Source organism: Colias croceus, chromosome 18 (genome assembly GCF_905220415.1).
Source record: "Colias croceus chromosome 18, ilColCroc2.1".
Lineage (NCBI taxonomy): Eukaryota > Metazoa > Arthropoda > Insecta > Lepidoptera > Pieridae > Colias > Colias croceus.
In genome coordinates this window covers 7097198-7121130 of record NC_059554.1, presented here as the reverse complement: position 1 = coordinate 7121130, position 23933 = coordinate 7097198, and the positions used below count along the sequence as shown (strand labels likewise).

At 32.0% G+C, this 23933-nt stretch overlaps 1 protein-coding gene across 6 annotated transcripts in view; it reads left to right on the top strand.

Moving 5' to 3' along the window:
* The window catches only part of LOC123699944 (protein doublesex), a 119593-nt gene that overhangs the window by 33417 nt on the left and 62243 nt on the right, over positions 1 to 23933 (top strand). Inside the window, exons 2-4 of one of the 6 annotated variants that reach the window (XR_006752578.1) lie at positions 12879 to 13022; positions 17371 to 17452; positions 19355 to 19526. Coding sequence is in view for 2 of the 6 variants with exons in the window: in XM_045646994.1 (XP_045502950.1) it covers positions 12879 to 13022 (144 nt within the window). In the remaining 4 variants the exon portion in view is untranslated. Of the gene's footprint in view, positions 1 to 12878; positions 13023 to 17370; positions 17470 to 19211; positions 19527 to 23933 lie in introns of all 6 variants that reach the window. The other 5 variants (XR_006752579.1, XR_006752581.1, XR_006752580.1 and 2 more) reach the window with 5 other exon arrangements.

Here is a 23933-nt window from a genome sequence, read left to right as displayed (position 1 = left end):
ATGTCACAGTTACATTGGATTGGCTGGACAATTGGTTCATTTTTACACGCTTTATATTAGCTTCAACTGTATGTTTGTAACCGACTTCTTTGGGCGCGATTTTTTATTTTTATTTTTAATTAGTTTAAATTAGTAATTAAGTAATTTTATTTTAATTCGTATTAGTAATTAATTTTATTTTAAGTTAAATAAATAAAAAATTGCGTATGAGACCCCGAATCGATTTTAAATCGTAGTTTGCTACGTATAGGAGATCTATCTATACGTAGATGGACATATTATCTAAAAAATACAAAATATTAGAGATGACGAAATTAGTTGGCTTTTTTAATTGAATTTTCTTTGAATTATTGAGTTGAACATTACAATACAGACAATGACAATATTCCTTTCAATAGATCAATTTGCATAGTCATCGCATGTCTAAGTGTTCATCTTACAATTGCTGAGAAATCTTTATTTTAGTCGTGATAAACTCAAACTCAATAGGTTTGATCTTAGATTGTTCTTTGGTTGATATTTTCTATCATAATGTCTAGATATTACGTTACATTATTCAAGCTTCAACTATCAAGACTTGCCGCGTTCTCTATGATAGTTCTCTAGAAACTATTGTCGTAAGCCTAGAAAAAATAAATATATAATAATACCTATAACTAAATCGAGAAAATAATGCTCTTTTACTTGCCTATAATGATTGATTGTCACTTCGTTTCCCAACATAAACGTCGCCTAGAAAAATAATGAATGCGCGTGTTACCTAAAAGGGACTTTGATTGTATAAACTGAACTTATATGGTATTGTACCATTCATCATTGCAGAAGGTGCGGCTTCGCGGATGGTTAGCTAGCTTGAAGACATAGCACTTATGTGCAAGGCATAAGATTGAAATTGCTTAGGAACGTTTTAGTGGCGTAATGTGTCTGCGCACTGGGTGGAGTCTCACTGACAGATATTAATGACTCCTAGCTCGGGTCCGCACAAGCTAATTTCATGAGGATAATGCCAATTTGTTTATGTGAGCTTTTTGTGTAGGACGTGTTTTATCTCGGCGATATGATTGGGTTGAGAATCATACGAGTAATTGAACTGCTGATGCATAGTTAGTTCTTTTTGCACAATAGGTATAATCGAGTGTGAAGCTTTCAACGGCGTCTTAGGTCGTGTAAAGCGTGGATATTGTCAATGAAATAATATGTAGAATTATATTTCAACTGTGAAAACTATATCTAGTGTCTTTTACTAACAATCAATAAGTAGGATAGTGAAGAGGGGGGTATGGGGATAATTTTTTATATAGTGCATTACCTATTTAGATTAATGTAGGTACCTAGGTAGGTACTATATTTACGGTCCCTTGTCAAATGAGAAATGAATACTTAAACAAAATCTACATAAATCTTCTAGAATGTATGTAAATATTTAACTTCGTTGATAGTGAGTACTGAGTACCCATACCTCCTTAACATCAGAATTCAGAACATGAATATTAATATAAATTTAACTTGGAAATAGCCAATAGCTTACACGTTATATTCAAGTCACGCCTCTCAGTGAAATTATTGCTGAAACACGCTTATTATATGGCAAAAACGTGGTTCCGAAACATAAATGGTTGGTTTTTATTGCTAGAAGCTCATGATTTTTCTAGAAATTTCGTGTTATTGTAGAACATGTTAAAAATGAAAGGTTATGATTGCTATAAGTATATTGTATCAATTTAATGCTGATAATTGAAACTTATCGTTTAACTTACCTATATTTCAGGAATATTGAACCTGGAAAAGGTTGGTTAAAACTGCCTTGGAAATTTACATTATCGAAAAATGTCAGTTCTGGTTATCTATAATGAGCCCATATTAAATTACATGAGATCATTAGATACTATCTTGTTTATGTAGTTAGCTACAAGGTGATGAAAATAATATATCTTCCATAGGATAAATAAATAAATAATAATTAAATGTATTAAACATTTAAATCTCATTAACATTAAGCGATTCATATTATAAATACTACTCATTCGTAATCATGTAGGTAGGTAGGGTGTTCTATAAAGATCTTCTACATTATAAAATTGTTTTATTCCTTGCTTTTAACATATTAAGGCTTCAACAATGTAAGCTGTCCTAGGGCCTTAGACAAACGTAGGTACGTAACGCCATGGAATAGAAACTGCTAACGCTAATTATTAACATAAGCTCATGACATTTTGGTAATGGTTCGATCACACTACCAACGACGCAGACGACCACGACCAAAGTTCCAATCTTGCCGAAATTTGTTCAAAATCAATATTAAAATCTCCCGTCATTCTGGTACTCAGGAATAAAAAAATTCGAGGTCAATTAATAAAAAGAAATAGGGTTTTTTGCGATTTTCGCCGAGACGGTAAGTTTATCATACAATCACCTGAACCAAAATTGTATATAATCTAATTATCTATAAAAAAGGTTAAATACATTTTTTTCTAGGAGCCACCGTTTCTATGAAAAACCTGTTTGTTTATCCATTGATCTCAAAATTTTTTTTTCCAAACACCAATACGACAGGAAATTCTTAAATTTCATTTTTAATTGTGTTTTGCACAATTTTATTTAATTGCGACTGGACGAAAATTTTGTTCGTGGTCGTCGTTGTCGTTGGTAGGGTGACCGAATCCTTATGCAAAACATCATATGCTTAGGTATATGTCAATTTCTATCGATAGCGTATTCTATTCCTTGGCGTTTTGCCGTTTGGCTAAGGCCCCTTGTCTTGTCTCTGATTTAATAGGCAGTAGTCTGATTTAATAGGATTTAATAGGCGTAACTGTTACTTGTATTTTCTATTTGTATTTTTATATTAAATTTTATACATCTTATAAGAATCTTCATACACGTGCGTTCAGCCAATTCTCGACTTCCTGCAGGACGGATCGATATTGACACTAAACAATAATATATTAATAACAACGGTTACAGTATTGTTATCGGAGTAGGCGTTCGTTTCCTGCGGTACTCCCGCCCGGTCACGTACAAACACAAAGTAATGTTTTTCAAGTTTATTTGTTTTCCTGAATGGGTCCTTGTTTGTCACCGGACGTGGCGATAAGTGTCCATTAAGATTACTGAATAATAGGCCTTTGGTGACTCTCGAATGTAACATTGTTTATAATGTTACTGTTTCCCGCGAATGTATTTATCGTCCTGGTGTGATAACAGCATTTTTGGTGGTATTATTATGCGTTTTGTTACTTTGTCATTTCGATAGCAACAGGTTAACAAAATGGCGCTCTGTTTTGTTTTATGCGGCTTCCGGCAGCTACCTGGCTTTCTAGAGGGTCAACCATTCTGGTTTGGCGGAGAAATTATATTTCATGTCATGTCATCGTCGGAAAAATGTGCCGCTTGACATGACGATTTCTTTAAGCTTTAAGAATCGGAAACAAATGAGCTTTAGTACGGAAAATATAAAATAGGTTATCCTTATTAAAAACTGCATTCATCCTTTAACACATTTTAAAACGACTGGCAAAGTTATTTAAGATTTTCGCATGAATTCAACGAAATTTTTTTATCTCTATTTTAACTTTATGTTTATGAAAGCTATTGTAGTAACCAATATACATATTATGTACTATGTAGTTACGAAATCTAGAAGTTTCCATCATTAAACGAACTCGTGGCGAAGTAATAAATGCCTGTCCTTGTCGGCATGGTGGATTTACGTTTTCACGGCGTTCACTATTTTCTCGTTAATTTTAAATACAATGTATCTATTTATGTGCTCGTGTCTTTGTGATTTTTCTCATGGTACAAATTTAATGGGTTATTACTCGTGTACCATGTAAATATAAGGGTACCTACATAATATAGCATAGATATTATACTGCATAATTAATAAACATATTACAATAGGTACATCTTTAAATCAATATACATATATACAAAATATTTATTAATAAGATTTTATTAATTAGGTATTAGCTTCATCTGTATGTTCCTAATCAACTCCTGTAGGTAGGTACTCGTTTCGACTACCTTAAACGGTCAAGTTTAATTCAAACTTTGTACACTTATCAAGGATCGGTGACGATAGTTTCTTATTTCAGTTTTTAACTTTTTAGTTTCCAAACAAAAAACTGAAATAAGTAATCATCGTCGATATTAATTTAAGTTAAAAAAGGCTCATACAGTAACTAATATTATATGTATTCATATTTCCTTTGCATACATTTCCAGTGGAGCTACTCCTTTTCCCGGTTGAGTAAATAACACAATTGAAGTGGAACGGAACGCGCAATAGCCGCTTGTGGTTGGTAACTTACGATATTTATGCACCACTCAACCAAATAAAGTTATATTTATCCCTACTTAGGTACGTTTTACTTTTACATATTGTTTAACAAATTAACAAAACATATGATGTGGATATCAATTAGGTTTCTATACCTACTCAGATAGTTACAGATGTAGATACCTAGTCATAGTGACGGAATGATGATGTTAATATTAGGTAATTTTATACATTTAAATGCCATTGTAAATCGACGAAGCAAGACGCAAATGTCTAAAAATGTCTTAGGTACTTCTGTCGGTATATTTAATTGTAGAGATGCGCTCTACATTGAAAATAATGATTTAATATTATGAAAAATACACTAGAAGAGCCAGAAAATAAAATGCCTGTAGGTATATATTTCGGACATCAGGACAAATCTTTGATAAAATAGGTACCTCCTACCATTACAGAAATAAACGTCAGGATAATTTTTTCTAACGTATTAATTGAAACATGCAAGTTAGAGGGTAACTTCAAACGAATCGACTTTTTAATTATTCATCTACGTTTAATGAGGGTAATTGCTTTATGATACTCTTGTAGTAGCTACCTACTTGCTCTTTCACTGTAATTACGTAATATAGGTGCCGTATCTGTTACAATCTTTTATATTGTAATTTGTTTTTTACAACCGCGTGCAAGCTTATGTTTGTGGTTATTTTTATTATTCGTTACTATCCTTGAAAACTATCTTAGTCTGTTCCTGTATAACTAATTTCTTGTTTATGGAATTAGGGTGTACCTAGGTACCTATTTTGACTGTTAATCGTTACCTACCTATGTTATTATTACCTATGTTAAAATGGTTTTATAAGGAAAACTTCTAAGTTTCGAGTTGTTTATTTGCAAATGCATTTGTTTGGACTTTATACAGATTATGTTATTTTTAATAGAACGTGTAAAGGATTTAAAACGTAGCCTTGGTTGAAGTAACATGTTTATTAGTAGCAAGAGGCTTTGCTCATCGGGGACAATCTGCTTACAAGAACTTACGGTAGGTAAGAAGATTCACAGGCAAAGATTAAAAAAATTATCATTTTATAAACAAGTTATGTTATAGGTAGATACTTTTAAACAATTTATTTAAAGTAACTGCAATTAGGACAATGTAGGAACTCCTTAATGTAAGATTCTTGCACAAACAGGGTAACAAGGCGCATTTTGTTCAATTCGAAGGTCCCTATAGAGGTATTCACATTGATATTAAACCTAGGTAAAACATAGGGTAATTGCGCTGGTTTGCCGTCCAGCTTCTGTTTTCGTCCATTTGACTGACCTGCTACAATCACGTGCGTAAAACTTGAATACAAACCTACCTTCCCGCGCAAGTTTGCACTTTTTACGGTCCATAATGTTTAAGCAACAGTACTATCAACATTAAAATTTGATTTGACAAGAAGAGAGTTCAAAAAATTAACGTAAATGTGGCCGCTTCGCATACGTGCCTTGCAGATGTCATCGCGCGAGAGAAAAATTTGCCGGCGAGAAAAGTTCATGGTAAGGTAAATCACTGTTTTAGCTAGTTTACGTAATGTTTTTGGTACGTATGTTTATTTATAAGCATAATAAACGCAATTATAAGTGTTTATCATACATTTTTATAATACTCTTCGAAATATTAAGTGGACGGATACTAGGTTACCAAATTCTCAAAATATTTGGTTTTCGTCCAAGTGGACGGAAACTCAAACAGCTACGTGAATATTTGTTAGGGTCATTTTACTTTATCGGACCTTTAAAATACTGAATAGTTTCTCCCGAAGTGATCTTTATTGCTATTAGTTTAGTTTTTTTGGTTTCCGTCCACTGCTATGTCAGTGCTGCCAAAATAAAAAAATATTTAAAGAAGTGGACGAAAACTAAATTTAGCTTTAAATGTTTTAGTTTTCGTCCATGAATGAGTATTGGAGTATCCAAAAATTAAATATAGCCATTCTTTTGCATTACTTTTCGTCTATTTTTACGTATTGAAAAGTTTTCTATTCAGTATCTTCCTTATAAATAATTGGTGAGGGCCAGAGTGTTGTAGGTACCTAATATTGTCATTCATTCAGTCATGTATCATTCTCCTTATGTGAAGTAGAGTCAATTATTCGTAGCATAAATGGGGGTAGGTCAGACATAATACACTGTATTTTTCTTGATTATCATTCACTTGAGTATCATCTTTTATTCTAGGTCTGTTTTGCCAATGCAGTATTTTTTTATTATACTTACTCAACGTATCCTCAGAAAGATCTTATTGTTTTTAGATGGCCTCGAAGGAGTCTAAGAAATCTAGAAAAAAAAGACGCTGCGTACACTGAAGATTCTGTAGCTAAAACTTATTATTATGGCTGTGTGTTTATAGTACGTTTCATTTGATAAACAAAGTATTAGAATGAAAATTTTTGTTGTTAGAATGAATATTTCTGTTTTTTGATGTTATTTCTTAGTCCTGTAATTATTACTTGTTTCATTTACATTGTAAGGAACGCATTCCTTTCTTTATTACGAATGATTATACAGTCATCACTAACGCCTATAAGGACTGCCAAGTGCTACATAGATCTCAGTGTTGACTAGTTATATTGATTATTATTAGTAAAACCACAAGTAAAACTAAACCTGGGTAGTGAGAAATTGTAATGTTAATTAAATAAACGTATATATTTATCTGTAATTGATTTTAAACTTAATAGTTGACCTACCCTCCTTTTTCTACACGGTGGTCGAAAACTAGCTTACACTAGGACGAAAACCAGTTTTTTTGGACGAAAACTAGCATTTACCCTACTTTTGCAGAAAATAATTTAAATAAAAAGATACATCAAAATGATTTATTTTACCTTAATATTATCTCAAAGAAGACTATATAAGGACTTAAAAAAAAAATTATATGTTTAAGGAAGGGTGCTCCAAAATATTTATTTCGTATCACAAAGTTGGCAACTCCTATAATTGGACGAAAACCAGCGCAATGACCCTACTTCATCTGACAAATTTTTAAAGTTAATTTAGTCATACCTAATTGAGCAATTTTGGATTTGTTATATTAAATAATATTCCTTTATGTAAGTATTTAGGTATGCTAAATACTTCGAAACAAAATGTCTTATTTCATCCATGACTCGCGCTATCAATTGTAACATTGTAACGCTCACAGTGGGAGTGCCAGCCGCCCACTTCCTTGTTTTAGCAATCCCTTATTACCTCATCAATAACTTTATGTTATGTAGCATACGTAACTTGGTACGTTATGGTCTAAAATTTGCTTTCAAATTCATGAGTGTTATCCTAAAACCGAGTCAATGGACCATATTACACAGTATTGCTTAAATAGGCGAGTTCTTCAAGACGATCACAGTTAACAGTTGCGTGGTTGTAGCACAGAATAGTTAACAGTACAGGTAGTTGTAGTAAAAATGTTAAGCTCAATAGTCGTAGGCGTTAGAAAAAAAGCGGTTCTATATTGAACGTTCTGATCGACCAATAGCGAGCGGCGGAGGCGTGGTCGCGCGTTCCGATTGGCCGGCCGTTTCTCGCAACGCATCCGATTATAAAGTTACATCGCGGTTTCGTGGTCGATGTAACTGTTTTATTGTTACCTACAAAATTCGATGCCATTAATTATTTTTATTTGACGGTATTTATTTATGTCTCGGTTTATTCTGGTGGGCTGGGATCGATGTGGAAAGATATGGGTGTTTGGTTTATCGTCTAGTTAGTTTGTCTTGTAAAGCGATTTGTTTCAATGTCGTGGTAGTGACCTACTTACATGATTGTTCATGTCCAGCAGAGGTTATGATTACCTATAAATAAATACGATTTACAACCTAGGTATATTTACCTAAAAGTAATTTAATTAAAGAAGAGGAGAAACTCTACTTCTATAGTGTCTTCCTACCTATACCTAATAATTATTAAATATAATATTAATTTAGTAGGAGCATATTTATCTACTCAAGACAAAGTATTTTTTTAAGAAAAATAACACCCCAATTATCCCTAAATAGTAAGCAGCCCTTGATGTAGTAAAATCTCAAATAAAACTTTAGCATCAACTAGCAACCTCTGAGAAAGTCCAAGTTCTATTTCACAACTCGTAACCAAATACAGCCTTATACCTACCTAATATACCTATAGGTATAACTGACATTGTAACTAAAACCTCTAAAAGCGAACATAAATGGTGAACCATTGTTATCGTTATCTCACGGATACGCCATAAAACGCCCCTAGCCTATGTACCGACCTACTGTAAAAACAGAAAACGTGTAACGCTTTACTTATCTTGAACTGCCATTGTTTAGTTTCCTTACTGCTTAATTGCCAATGATAGCTGGAGGTGCGATAGTAACTGTATCTTTATATGTAGAAGTTATTATATACTAAAGTATGTAAAAAGAGTGTTTGATGTTGTAAGTTGTAGGAAGTTCTTGATATAACTGTTGATTTTATTGCCTAAGCTTCAGGCTTTTAATAGAAGTTAATAGCTACACTGTCACCATAACAATGAGGGAGATAGGTAGGTATATCTACCTCTATGTCAAAAATAAATTTAGGCAAATTATAATCCGTGTATGTAGGTATCAGTATCAGAATGTGCAGTCAATGTTCAATAGTTCCTGAAAGCTGAAAGGTATTGAAAAACGTTATTAAAACTAAAGATGTTTAATTTTGTAGAGATGTCTATGTTTCGTCTCTGTCCGGTATCTACAGAATGAAATATTATAATCGAATCAATAAAAAAGTTAGCAGATCGAGGTACCTATAAATTAAAACCTTCAGAGCGGACAAAAATCACAGCATGCCTTGCTATCCTTGTATTCTCTATAAAGCAATCAGCTACCAAAATTGTACTTCCAAAGAACATTTTCTCATTTCGCTCGCATTCCAATTATGCGAATAAAAAGAATTATTAAACACGAAACGGCAGCGCAATAACGTGAGTCGTAAACCGTATCGCAGGTTATCCCGCCGTAAACCAGATGCCGTAAACAACTGCATTGCGACTTGCGACTTCTGACCAATTCTTAGGTACTTCAGTTTACCTTTTCAGTTTTGTATGATAAGAATAAGAATTGAGATAATATAATATAATCCAAAAGATTTGATACAAGTCCATTGTTCTTACAGTCATTATTTTGTTGTTGACGATAGGATGGTAAAGATATTGCAAAGCCATTCAAATCCATGAAATCTTAAGCAAAATTATAGTCCACCACATTTGTAAAAGCATGGTAGTAGAAAACTACTAGTAGGTAGTGTCTTGTTCTTTCTTAACATAGGTATCGGTTTCATTACGAGGTCTCTGTTAGCTCTCCATTGATAAGTGCATTGTCCATGTGGATAACATGCATCTTCAACCCTTAGCCTTATAACTTCGAACACACCATTTTTCATCCGTAAGATTGACAAAACTTTTTTTTATCGTCATAGAAAAATAATTCAACAGCATAGCCTTATAGCATAGTGACTGATGAGTTATGACGTATTCTGATTGCCACCTTGTTTTATTGGATAATAAAAAATGTATGTTAAACTACTTTTAAAAATAAATGTAGCATATGGTAAATTGCAACTACCTTCATTTAGTGGAAAGAAACCCTAGTATATCTAGGCTCGGATCAGGAGTTCCTTGAAAAACAAATCAATGTATTGGCTGTGTGTCTTCTTGACATTCTTGTTGAACGAAATAACTCGTTGAAGGGTAGGGAATTTACTCTGTGAAAAATTGTCTCGGTATTGTCAGATTTTTATATTATCAAGTTCTCAAGTTACAATTGTTTGGTCCTAAAAAGCTTACCAAAGTAAAGAAAAATAGGTTTTATTTGTAGATAATGTTGAATTTAATTTTGATGATGCTTTGAGCCCTGTTCAAACCCTAGTATATCTAGGCTCGGATCAGGAGTTCCTTGAAAAACAAATCAATGTATTGGCTGTGTGTCTTCTTGACATTCTTGTTGAACGAAATAACTCGTTGAAGGGTAGGGAATTTACTCTGTGAAAAATTGTCTCGGTATTGTCAGATTTTTTTATTATCAAGTTCTCAAGTTACAATTGTTTGGTCCTAAAAAGCTTACCAAAGTAAAGAAAAATAGGTTTTATTTGTAGATAATGTTGAATTTAATTTTGATGATGCTTTGAGCCCTGTTCTGTTACAAATATATGGACATGAGTAGACTATTTCGTCTAACCTTTATCAGATTCCAAGGATATAATAATCGAGTAAAACACAACACCTTAAAATTATAGTTATTCTTTTGTAGTAGAAAAACGAAACGAATGAATGATTTATTTAAATTGTGGATCTGAATGAGATTTCTGAACAAGGAAGTATGATAGCTCTTCCCCAGCTATTCACAACAGTTGAATTCAGCGACAACCATAAAAATAGTTGTTAGGAAGTCATAGAAGTTTTCATAGGTAATCAAATGAGACAATACCGTGACACACGAAGCATACAAAGCATTGACACAAGGTGACTGAGATGATGGTCCTCCCGTGAATAGGTATTTACGGACAAAGGGAAGTCGTAAAGCGAATGGCGCGAGACCTTCCACTTTATGAGCTGGTGACGATGTTTCTTAATCCTTTTTACGAGCTGCGTACTTTGTAACTGGGATGCGCCGTGTGGCGGGAAAATTATTTCATGAAATGTTTAAAGATTGTAAATTGCCATTTTCTATGGATGTGCTTGATTCAGTACTTACGTATGAAGCTGGAAAGGAACTAGTTTACAGTGTTTTGACATTTTAACGATACGTTAACACGATTTTTTTTAATTTTAATATCTAGTTTCTCTTTCATATATTTTCATAACTCCATTAGCACTATTATTTAAGTAGTTTTAGTAGGTATAATATTATTTATACTATTGTAAGTTGTAACGAATTGACTAGGTATAGGTATTCTTTAACATATTATACCAGTATCATATTTCTTTCGCACCATTAGTGAGCTCCTTGAAACAGTTGATGCTTTCAAATAAATATTTATATGAACGCTATCAAATATTTACCTTTTCAGAAGTGTGATTAAATTGTATAAATAAACAAAAGACCTAAATAATGTCACAGTATAAACTCTTCAGCGTATTTAGTTTACACAGTTCATTTCTGTTGAGTTTACATTAGTGTTGGGTGGCTATTAACCTTCTTGGAAGTAAATGCCTTAGGTCAGTGTTACTGGGGTGTTAATAAGTTCAACTTTATAACGGCTTTTCTAACAAACAGTATGTAGAACGTTCTGCGTGAAGGATATGATTATTACTTGATTAGTTAGAAAATGCGGTATCTATTTAGGTACCTTTATGTATGAATTTGATTAACAAATTACAATCGATAGGACTGGTTATACCTAACAAAGTAGGCACTCTGTGTCTGTTTTAAAGGCAATACAATTCAGAATGAAGCTCTTTTATCTATATTTCTTTAAATTGGCAATACGGGTATTTATTAAAAAAATCATAGAATCTGCACCTTCTTTTTCATGTAAAGTAAAAGACCTGCTTATTATAATTTTCTATTTCTCAATATTACTCCGTTCACAATTGACTTAAATATTAATATTCAATAGACTTTTTAATGAAATTATTAAGAAATCTTTTCAATTTAAAAGCATAGTTTTTGCTGAAACTAATCTGCAATTGCGTGATCGTCTATTGAAGAGATAATGTAGTAATTTGGTTTATTCGCTTGCTATGAATCAATGAAATATGGCTGATAGATAAAATAAGGATGGTGTCGATAAGGTAGCGGTTACTGCCTAGTCACACGCAAAGGATGTGTTGATTAAGATGCAGTTTTCTTCTTTAGAAGGTTAATATATGAAAACGAATTGGTAGATGATAGACAATGGTTTAATATCCAACTAATATTAGGTAGATTCAAGTGAACCTTTGTAAGTGCCTATGAGTAGTATTTTAATAAGCTTTTATAATCAAAAACTGTTAGCAACTATAAGAATTTTTCGCTCTTAACCTTTCAAAAAAATAGCGTACAAATTTAATCCCTATTCGTTCTTTATAAGAGTCAAAGTCGCATCTAGAGACGCGTTTTAGAGACCACTTAAAGGGCGAAAATGAGTTGCAATTATTTAAAGTGGGTAACTAGCTGCCGTCTCAACGACGCTTCAGTTAAGCCGGGAGATTGAATACTGCTTGTTACTTGAGACAAGCATAATTTTGTTTGAGTAGGTGTGGGAGTTACAAATCAGTAAATTATCTAATCTTAAGGTGTCTACCCCATAATAGGGAATATATTTAAGATAGGTTCACCTAATTGCTCCAAATTGCTGGTAAAATCTAATATTCCACGATCTATATATTTTTATGATAGTACATTTTTAACTAAGAAACATTTGCACGGAAAAGGTTTGGGCATTGAAATGTCCATTTTAAATTGAAATCAATGAAGAAAAAGAGAAAATGTTGTTCAAATTGAATCTATCCTATCAATACCATCCATTTAGATACTTTTTCTTTTTAAACGTATTCGTAATAGAATAACCTTCTATTCTTCAATTGGATGTCAAATCTAATAACAATTAATGAGGTTTTCCATTGTTCCAGCGGTGTCTTTAGAGCCCCTCGTCGAGAACTGTCACAAGCTGTTAGAAATATTCCACTACTCCTGGGAGATGATGCCGCTGGTGCTCGTCATCCTGAATTACGCGGGCAACGACCTGGAGGAGGCCTCACGGAAAATTGATGAAGGTAGGCAAAGGATATTGGCCTTTATATCTATTGTAACAGGGGTTCTCCAAAGATTACGTTTACGGGTAGGGAGGACGTTCAAATAGCTGCGATATTGAATGGTAAGGATTGGGAAGGTTCATGCAGGAATGCCTCGATATATTATCGGTCTAAGAAGATTATTAAATATTGAATTTAAAGTAATTTAAACTCTATGTTGATAATTAAATATATCACCTCACAATAGTGGAGTTCATATTTAAATATTTAAATATCATATATAAAATCAAATTTGTATGACGTAATTTTTGGATGAGCTTACGCAAGGATAACCTTTGTTTTTTCGTTGTTACATGTTGACTTCCGATGAGAATATGTATCCAAAACGTGTAGGTAAATCATATTATACAGTAGTGAATTTATTTTATTTTTCGATATGTTTTGTGATATATATTCTCGTTTAAACTCTATGTTATTATTTTATATCACTGTCGAAGTAAATTTTTCGGGTGCGGTCGTAAAAAGAATTAAACAAATAAATCATTAAATATACAAGACGAAAGAATCATGCTTACAACAATTTGATTACCTATATAAGTCAATCCAAATTGCCGAGTTAAATTCAGAGCAATGGAGGTTGAGCAGACTTTTTATTCAAAATAAAAGCGCATATATAAAAACCGCGATATAATCATTAAATTTGCAAGTTTCATATTTTCATCAAATAAATATATAGGTCTCGATGGTTTTTCCAAGTAAATTGTTATCTTCGATATATTCAAAGCATTATGCAAATATCTAGAGAAAATGAAGGTAATCTGTTAATGTGTGTTAACTGTTACATATTTTGCAAAAAATAAAGAATTTACCTCCTGGACACGCAGGCCCTAGTAATTAGGCTGGTTGCAGAGCTTGACCGACCGTCAGTGCGTACGTCAGTCGCGCTTGTCATATGTATGGAAATTCATAAAACCGTTCATAGCTAGACCGACCATACGCACGCGTATTGTCATGCGCAAGTGTCATATAGTCATACAATTGTTGATGCGTATCGTCAGGACCGACGACGGTACGCACTGACGGTCGGTCAAGCTCTGCAACCAGCCTTAACGTGGTAAGTGCTAGGTAGATGTCCTAGTAGTTAGTACCTAGTAGTACCTAACGCCTATTACATGTAAAAAGTAAAATATTAACGTCAAAGTGTTGATAGGAGCCACTTCATTTCTATAAACAACTATATTTTATAGTCCATTGAAAAGTTACATTTGGGGTTGCATTTCTTAGAGGACGCAATTTTATTTTTTTATGTGTAGAGGGGGTTAGTGTGTGTGTCCCACGGCCGCCATCTTGGAAATAGCGGAAGATATGGTTTATACGATATATCTCTTAAACTGTTTATCTGATAAAAAAAATTTGTTAACATTATTTGTTGCAAATTAAATTCTCTACAATTTTGGTCCAGTAACTTTTTGTCGTAGAACTATAAATAAAAAAGTTATAAGCGAAAATGTTCAGATAATAGAGATATTTATATTTTTCAATAAAACTTTTTTTATCATTTTACGAAGAAATGATATCAGACCATTTTTGTAGATTTTTTTTCGAGGAACAACTTTTACATACAACATTTTTTCATAAAGTCAATAGCTAAGGTTTTAAAGCGCTCCGAAATTAGTTCTATTTTTCAGTACTCTTAGCTATACGGTATACATATTACATATATTATGTGTGTACTAATAATTATTTGTCATCAGTAATTGTTTTTTTTGTTATTATAATATTTTTAATAATTAATTTTGCAATATTATTAATAATTAATTATTGACTCTTTTCCCCACCACCCAGGAGGTAGAGTCTGGAAGCACGTTTTTTTTTTACGTCGAAAAGCAGGGCTGAAATGTTCTGTTCTTGCAGTGCTGCATGGGAAAAGAGCCAATAGCCAATATATTATGTATAGTTAAGAGTACTGAAAAATAGTACTCACTTCAGAGCGCTGTAAAACCTTAGCTATTGACGTAATGAAAAAATGTTGTATGTAAAAGTTGTTCCTCGAAAAACAATCTACAAAAATGGTCTGATATCATTTTTTCGTAAAATGATAAAAAACAATTTTATCGAAACATTTTAATAGCTCTAATTTCTGAACATTTTCGCTTATAATTTTTTTATTTATAGTTCTACGACAAAAAGTTACTGGACCAAAGTTGTAGAGAATTTAATTTGCAACAAATAATGTTGACAAATTTTTTTTATCAGATAAATAGTTTAAGAGATATATCGTAAAAACCATTTCAACCACTATTTTCAAGATGGCGGCCGTGGGACAAGGGTGGCGACCCCACAAACTTGGTTTTAGCTTCACATTGAACCCCCCTACACATCCAAAAAATAAAATTGCGTCCTCTAAAAAATGCAAGGTTAGGCCAAAAAAATATAACATTTCAATGGAATATTAATTAAACGCTGTTGAAGGCTCGTGTTTGAGTTCGTAGAAAAAAAGATGTTTTAAGGTAGGTATTTCTTCTTACGATAGCCAATATTTAAATCTTTTGTGAAAGTTTTTATTTTTCCGCTGGATAGAGGATAGCTTTATACCTATATCTAATAATACCTTACCTCCGATTTTTTTTATGTTATTTTTTACCGGTTTATAACAAAACTTTCAAGTTAAATATATAAAATCGATGGTGATATAGAGTAATATAGCATAGAGTAATATAGCATAGAGTTATTTAGCAGCAGCGAATTTTATGCAATGCGATTTTTTATTGTATTTTTTATGAATTTACAACAAAGTATTACTTGAGCACATTAAACATATGTTTACTTTTTCCATATCATCGCCTTTTTATCATACCCAAAGTGCAATAACGTCATATCCGTGGTAAAAAAACAACAAAAGAAATATTTTATAAAAGTGTGCTTATTTAATACTATGTTGAATGGTTTTGTAGTAAAAATCATACCCATTTAATATTTTTGTAAATAGAATTTTACTATATTAGGTGTTATATTTTATACTTAGGTATTTAGTATATACAATGTCAGAAAATAGTAAAATACCAAAAAACGAATACCATGCCGCTCCAGCTCGCATGGGCAGATAGAGCTTAATATAAACTTTTTATTTTATATTTTAGTAGGATAAATCGTGGGAAAATAAACGTTGAAACATTCTTTTTTTTGTTTATTTTGATGAAATATTTGGACTCTACCAAAACACTTTTCACTTCTCAAATGTGAGTTTCAACTCAGTTAGTTGATTGTAATCTATAGTTCAAGTATAATTGGCCAATAAAAGCAGAAACATCAACAACGTATTTCTCTATACCATGTACCATGATATAGGTACGTACAGAAAATTGTAAGGGTCCAGGGTAATCTGGACAATCCGTTGAATAGAATAAGCCCATTTTTATTAAAGACTTAGTACAAATTCACTATACATTTATGATATAAATGATGAATTGACACTGATCAGGAAACCAAACAAAAATGCAAGTACTGTTTCTACTAAAACAGAGAAAGATAATTCAAATAGACAAGAGACAATCAGTTTGACGATATTGTAATAAAAAAAAATATAAATATATGTAATTACTTTACTTATTCAAAGAATTAAATGTGGGTAATTAAGATTTAAGCTTGTAGATAAATGCGGGCTGGAGGATGTCGAAAAATTCCGCCGTTACGTAGGGATGGTAACAAATATGTTGATAATGGTATTAAATGGGTATGAAATATTTTCAAATAATCTAGTTCCATATTTGACTACTCGTTCAGTTGAATTAAAAAAAAAATCATTTGCAAGTGATTGTCTTTGATTGTAATGATTGTTTTTCTTAGATTATTTGTTTCTTATATTAAGGGAAAACTTCATTGTTAATTAGCTGTAATAGCATCAATAATTGGTCTATTTTTATACCCTCTTACTTTTGAAGGCTCTTTAGTCTGATTTTCTCTTAATGAAGTCAAACAAATAAAACATTAACAATCATTATTTCCTTCTTCTAATGAAGACGTAGTTTAAGATCATGAAAAATGGATATTCATAGATAAATTTAATTCAATATGAGTAGTCAAATATATAAATAATTATAAATCAGTTTGCTAGCGATTGTTCATAAATATGTGTCTTAATTGTTGGTTTGAAAGAAATAACTATAATTTTAGGAAACCTTTAGCCTTAAATTCTCAATATGCCATCATGTTAATCTAATTATCATTTGTATTTTAATTAACATTTGTAAGTACCGTAAAAATATATTCAATATTCTATTCTATTCTGATCAATATACATATAAAATAGTTATTTCTTCCACCAACCCGCCCTGCGATTGCCTTTACGCGTCGTGTCAATTGTCCGCAGGCAAAATGATAATCAACGAGTACGCGAGGAAGCACAACCTGAACATCTTTGACGGTCTCGAACTGCGGAACTCTACTCGCCAGTACGGACTTTAATACAGTAATAATAGTTGTTTCATTACACACTTACATACAACACATATAACTTACAATCTAGAGGTCTAGGTCCTAGGACTAGGAGTTTTACGCACTTACATAAAACACAAATTACAATTACAAAATATGAGTAACTAGGGTTGTGATATAACTAACTACTACTATATATGTTTATAATTAGTAACTAGGGTTGTGATAGGAATTAAAGGATAGGTTAAAATAAAAAAAAGAAAGATTATTTACGTATTACGTTATTACCAAGTTTGTTATCCAGAAAATAACTTAATAATATTATATAAGTTCAAATAGAATCAATTTTTTATATAATTTCATAGTTGTTAATCCAATGAAAATCAGTGAAATGCGCTGAATGGATTAAATTGACTGGTTAGTGGTGACTCTGATAAATTTATTGTTAGGTTTTGATTCCTTTATGAGATGTGTTTTCGTATTTTGTAAATAGGTACATTACTTTTATTCTACCTTTGTTACTGTTATTTCAAGTAACTACGTAGGTACAACAGTAGTTTACAAGAAAGTGCGTATTAAATTATTTTGTCGTAAACAGTTCATTTTTGAGATTAATTATTCATTGCATTGAAAACTTCAATTTGTATGTAATAATTATGAATACAGAACATGACTTTTCACATCTACTTTCCTCATTAACACTACATGGTATGCATACAATTGTTGTTTTATATACCTACTTTAAATTGAAGATATTTGAAATAAGATACACAATCATTTAATTATCTGGCACATAACTGATTCCGCTAGTCTATCAATCTATTGCTGAAATTAGTGTCCATTTACGTTAGATATTCCTATAAGATATATATTCGAGTTTATTTATTATTGAGAATTAAAATAAATAATCGGTAAGGTTAGTATGGATACTTCGAAAACGCTTAATTAATTATGCAACAACGCTTAATAAATATCCTAAAATACATTGTTTCTGTTTTGTATTTTTGTTATCATACAGCTCATTTGAAAAGTAGATGCTATTTGTAATGTACAGTGCACTGCTAAATTGTACAATTATTGTTTAATTTAATTAAAAAAGATTACACGTAGTACAAAATCTAGAGCTTAATTTCAGTTTTAATTTTGATTTAAGATACATGTGAAAATCAAATAAAATTAAACTTATAATTTAAAATTTAATAGGCAAAGCACAAATAATGTAACGAAATAACTTAAATAAATCAAACAATATAATTTTACAAATTGCATGTATGAATTTGTTTCTCAACTCGCGTCACTTTTAATTATGACAAAAAATTAACAAAATATTACGGATACTTTTATAGCTCTGTTCCTTTATTTATCATAGGAAATAGATTCTTGCACGAATCAGTGTTTAAGCAGTATTATATTACCGCATGTTCTAAATAAACTGATGAAATCACGCGTATTTACCGCAAAGTAGCAATACTTTCAACATTGAGTATGCGCTCGATTAGCAAAAAGAAAATATGTGAACAGAGTCATATCATATCAATAAAAAATTCAGTCAAACAGATGCGTAAAAAACGAAGTTTCAATACTAGTAGCAGCATATATTAGGCAATCGTTTGCATTAACCAGTTTCCTCATTCAATGTATTATACATTGAAACAAAGCAACAATGTTTAACACTCACACAGCAGAATTATTTACACAAGTCGATAAAAGAAGTTACAAGTCAGCTAAATCAGTAACACACACACACACTAACCAGTAGTGATTTCCACTTTGCAGTGATCGGACGAAGTTGGAGAAATTCGATAGTTAATAAATAGTGAACATCGAAATCAGCATGCATAGTGACGCAAGTGTTGTGCTAGTGTGTCGTCGATGTTTTTAATTTTTTGTTTTATTTAGTGTTATTTTCTTTTTTGTAGGAAAATGCTGAGCGAAATTAATAATATAAGTGGTGTACTATCGTCGTCGATAAAGTTGTTTTGCGAATGATACTTTATTTTACAAGTGCGGTGTTGTGTGTGGACGTGCAAAGCGCAAAGCATATGTGTTGCGAATAAGGACTGTGCGGTCGGACGGAGACGGCGTTCCAGGGTGAGCCATTTTATTTTATACTGCGCAACCAAGCTAATTTCTTTTTTATTCATCTTGACTAAAAATGAATTTTTGAAAATTAAAATCATAATATTAGATGTCTTATAAATTTGCTTGGTTGCGCTCATATTTCAATATTTTATCTAGATGTGTAAAGAGCGTAGCTCTATTAAGTTTAAGATAAACAAGCCGATGATGCGCAGTAAAATATTTGAATTTTGTAAGGACCTAAATTAGCTATCATACAAAACGTTTAGTGAATACAATTATGTATTAAAGTTTCGCATGTACATAGATCGTCACAGTAGTTATAGTATCTAAGGGCTCCTGAATACTTCTGAAAAAAAAAACCGCTGTGTTGTTGCCAAAATATATAAACAATAATACTAATTTTGTACGGCTTCATAATTAAAAGCCTCATGGACATTCATTCATTCCTCCGCAGCAGTAAACTGCCGGGTTTATCTCCATTTATAATATTTCCTTCGACTTTAGCCATAACGCGGGTCGTTCAGACTTTTATAATATGCAATTATAGATTGTAAAAATGTCGAGCGAATCACTGTAATGGCATATGTTGTAAAAACAGGCCTGTAATGAGTTGCGTGTAGGCAAATTGTATTTTAGATTCTCAGAAATGTTGTAAAATTCTTTTCGCAATTATATTATATGGCATGTTAATGCGCTTTCCTTGTTACGACTTCTGCAAATTAGAGCGATTAATCAATTGTATTATTTACCCAGAAGTAAAAACAAAATATAAATAATCTGGTTTTGCCTCTACAATTTCGAATCCGAGTTATATTATAACTTACGCATTTTAAAGGTACCTCAAGCAAGTCGTAAAGAGTTAAATATTCTATTAGAAATACGCATTGACATTAGTTTACGCAGTTTTTAACCGCAAAACTGATTACCCGTATCCCGTATGCTAGACAAGACCGCCAGGCAAACTTTGTTGTACCAACTTCTGTTAGGGTGGTCCGCGAAAGCTCGACAATAAGTAAAAAAAAGGGTATGTGGTCTTTTTAAATTTTCTTCAAATAAAGGACATAGGATTTGAAAATATAGATGGATGAGATCTTGGATGAGATGTTATCGATTCATATGGATCCGTCATAGAGTTTTACTTCTCGTGATAATATGTCATTTGTCAAAACAATATTTACGTACTGATTGAACTCAACTCAAAAGACAACATTAAATATTCATAAATTCAAAATAATCAAAGGACATTAATATTCTACTTTTAGGATTAACTGCCGTATCATTCAGTTTTAACAATCTATAACACATTATGTTATCCCATACCGCCAACAATGTAACCGAATATTGCTGTTGCAATCCCACTTATCGTTAACGTCTCAAGTGTGACAAGGACAGTAGGAAGTTTTACGATTGTTCGCGAATAGAAGGACTTTAAACGCTTTTCATTGCTTATTTTGCTCTGTGACTAATTTTACACTCGCAAAATATAATATCATGCGTTCCGATTTCTTAGAAACTCCGCAAGTTAAGATTTTATTACTTTTATATGACTGTTTCTGTCAATTAGTTTTACCATATTTAATATTTGGTTTAAAGTTTAAACAGCAAAATTGCGTCGAATAAAAGTAATTTTGTAAAAATAAATTAGAACGTACAGGATGGCTTTTACTGCAATGTTCACTAGGTAGTTCTACATATAGACAAAAACATACAATATAATATAAATCTAGATTAAATTAATTAACTCTCAGAGTTAGTTAAGTCAAAGATATTTCAAGTATAAACATATTACCGCACAGAGATTTAAATAAAATGTCTGTATTTACATCTCGAGAAGCCACGAAAGTGAAAGATATAGAAATATATATAGAAATTAATCATTTACACGTGTAACGTATAGCAAATAATCTGTTAATCTCTTGATTCAGTTACATCTTACAGTACTCATTGATTGATATTCAAATGAGATTTTAATAGAGATTTACGCACTTGCAAAACAATTGTATTAACTACCTACCTACTTAATTATGTATGGGTTGTTTCCATTGTTGTTACAAAATGACTTATAGAATAAGCACTTTGATGAAATCAATGGCAAAATAAGGTTATATAATTGTTCTATTTTATCATTGGCTAAGGACAAAATGGATTTTTACAGTATTCAAGAAATTCGCATTACTTAGACCGCAGATACCTTATTTTCATAACCAAATTATAAATTGTATAGTGTCCATTTTTTGCTGGTAATAAACCATAGAACAGGGCATCGTTAAAACAATATAAGCAATTTAAGGGAATCAATGACAAAATAAGGTTTAATATTCTTCTACTTTATTCTTGGTTAAGGACAAAATGGATGTTCACAGACCTTTACAGTCTTCTAGAAATTTCCATCGTTTAGACCGCAGAAGCAGATACATTAATTTCATCACCAAATTATAAATATTATTGTGTCCAGTTTTTGTTTGGTAATCATAGAACAGGGCATCGTTATTAAGACTTAAAGACAATATTTTAAAGATAAATATTGCCTACATTTCTAGCTAATGCCAGTCAATACACATCAATACAACAAATCGCGTTAGGTAATATCGCATCAGATTATATAAAACTTATGTAGCTTCTTCTCATATAAACATTTAAAGGGTCTTTCCAAATCGATTCGTCAAACAATTACCGGCTTAATGTAATTAGAAAATGCAATTGTTTGTGGTTAGTCCCATACAAGTAGGTTCTGTGTTGGATGAAAATTTCATTAATGTCAATATTCTCCCCTTAGCAGGGGGTCATTAAGGTTCCATTATCAATTTGTTTGGAGACAATCAGCGTTAGTTAAAAAGTGTTATTATACAGATACGACTTACAGAGGCGCATTATGACAAAATATGTGCTGCGATTTAAAACAAAGTTGCTTAACTGGATTAGATATTTAACTGGTTTTGTTCTATAGTTACAACATACTAAGAGATAATAAGATAAGGAAGATGCATTTTAAACGGAATTACCTTCTTATTACAACTAAATCTCATTTAACATAATAGAGCGTTTCTAATATTATATTGTTATTTGTTTTTAGCAAATAACTTGTATATTTCGATAACAAAACAAGTGCAGTTGTCAATTCAAAATTTTCAGGTGGAAAATTAGACAATTGTTACTTCATTGAAGTTATAGCGACGGTTTTCAACTGTCGCCAACTAAAGTTCTCATATGTGGTCGTCCGGCTTCCTCTGTTTTAAACAACATTCAAGTTTTCAACGTTAGACTAGTTAAATATGTACTCTGACTCCATAGATTGAGGGTTGAAATTAGATGAAAAGTAAATTCAAAGTGACGTTTGTTTTGGACAGTGGGCAAAGTTTGAAAGCCACAAATTGACCGCGCTTGCGAAAACAATCAAAATAGGGAGCCGGTAATATGGACACCCTGATTACATCTGTCTTTAATTTAGTTCTACCGTGTTTTGTTTTGGGGTTAACATTGACTTATTAAATTATTGTTTTCAATGAAAATATGTAGTAAAATGAATAAAATAAAACTTGTAATGCACCGGTAGAGTTGTTGCAGCGTATCTATAATTCAATGTCAGTTGGAATTGTATAGTAGAAATATTAAACTTATAGATTAGGTATTACTGCTATACGTAAACCCTTCGGGAGTCTTTAGGAACTTCCTTTAAAAGACAAGGAAACCCTATTTGATAAATAGAAGGACTTGAGTACTTTAAGTATTTATTTCCTTAAAGGTAATAAAATATTTGAAAATGTTTAAAACCGCCATAAACCTAGACGATACACGGACCTTCGACAGTAAAAGCAAGCTATGTCCGATATCGCGGATTCCGTCGGATCCTATCAAAGCTTTTATTGCGGAAGCTTTTGTCCCGCTCACACTGCACCGGCTCAAAAGAGATGATGCTATTATCTTTTTCAGGAATTCATGGTCGTTCTAACTTTTATGTGTCTTGTGGAGCATCGCATATTTTTATTGCGTCTCGTGGATTGAAAAGCGGATGGAAATTGCGAAAAATACATCCAAGACTATTTTAGTTTGACTGTTAGACTATTCATTAGCAGATAATGCACTGAAAAGTGACACCATTATTGTTAAATCTAGTTTGATTGTGAATGGCAAAATAAGGCTTCCGTAAAAAATGCAACAACTACCTACATTGTAACCGACGGTCGCGCTTGTGAAGGTGTATAGGTGTTAACTACCTATATGTTCAAAGGTCAGCTTAAACCGACTTATAATTAAAGGATATTACGGGGTAATACCATATGATTAACAATAAAACACATATTTTAATCGATACGTTAGGCAATACTAGTTAATGACTTAAACCGATTACGTTCAGATTATCTATGTAATCGGTTGAATGGGAAAATTGATTGTTTTATAGTAAATTGAATCACTGTT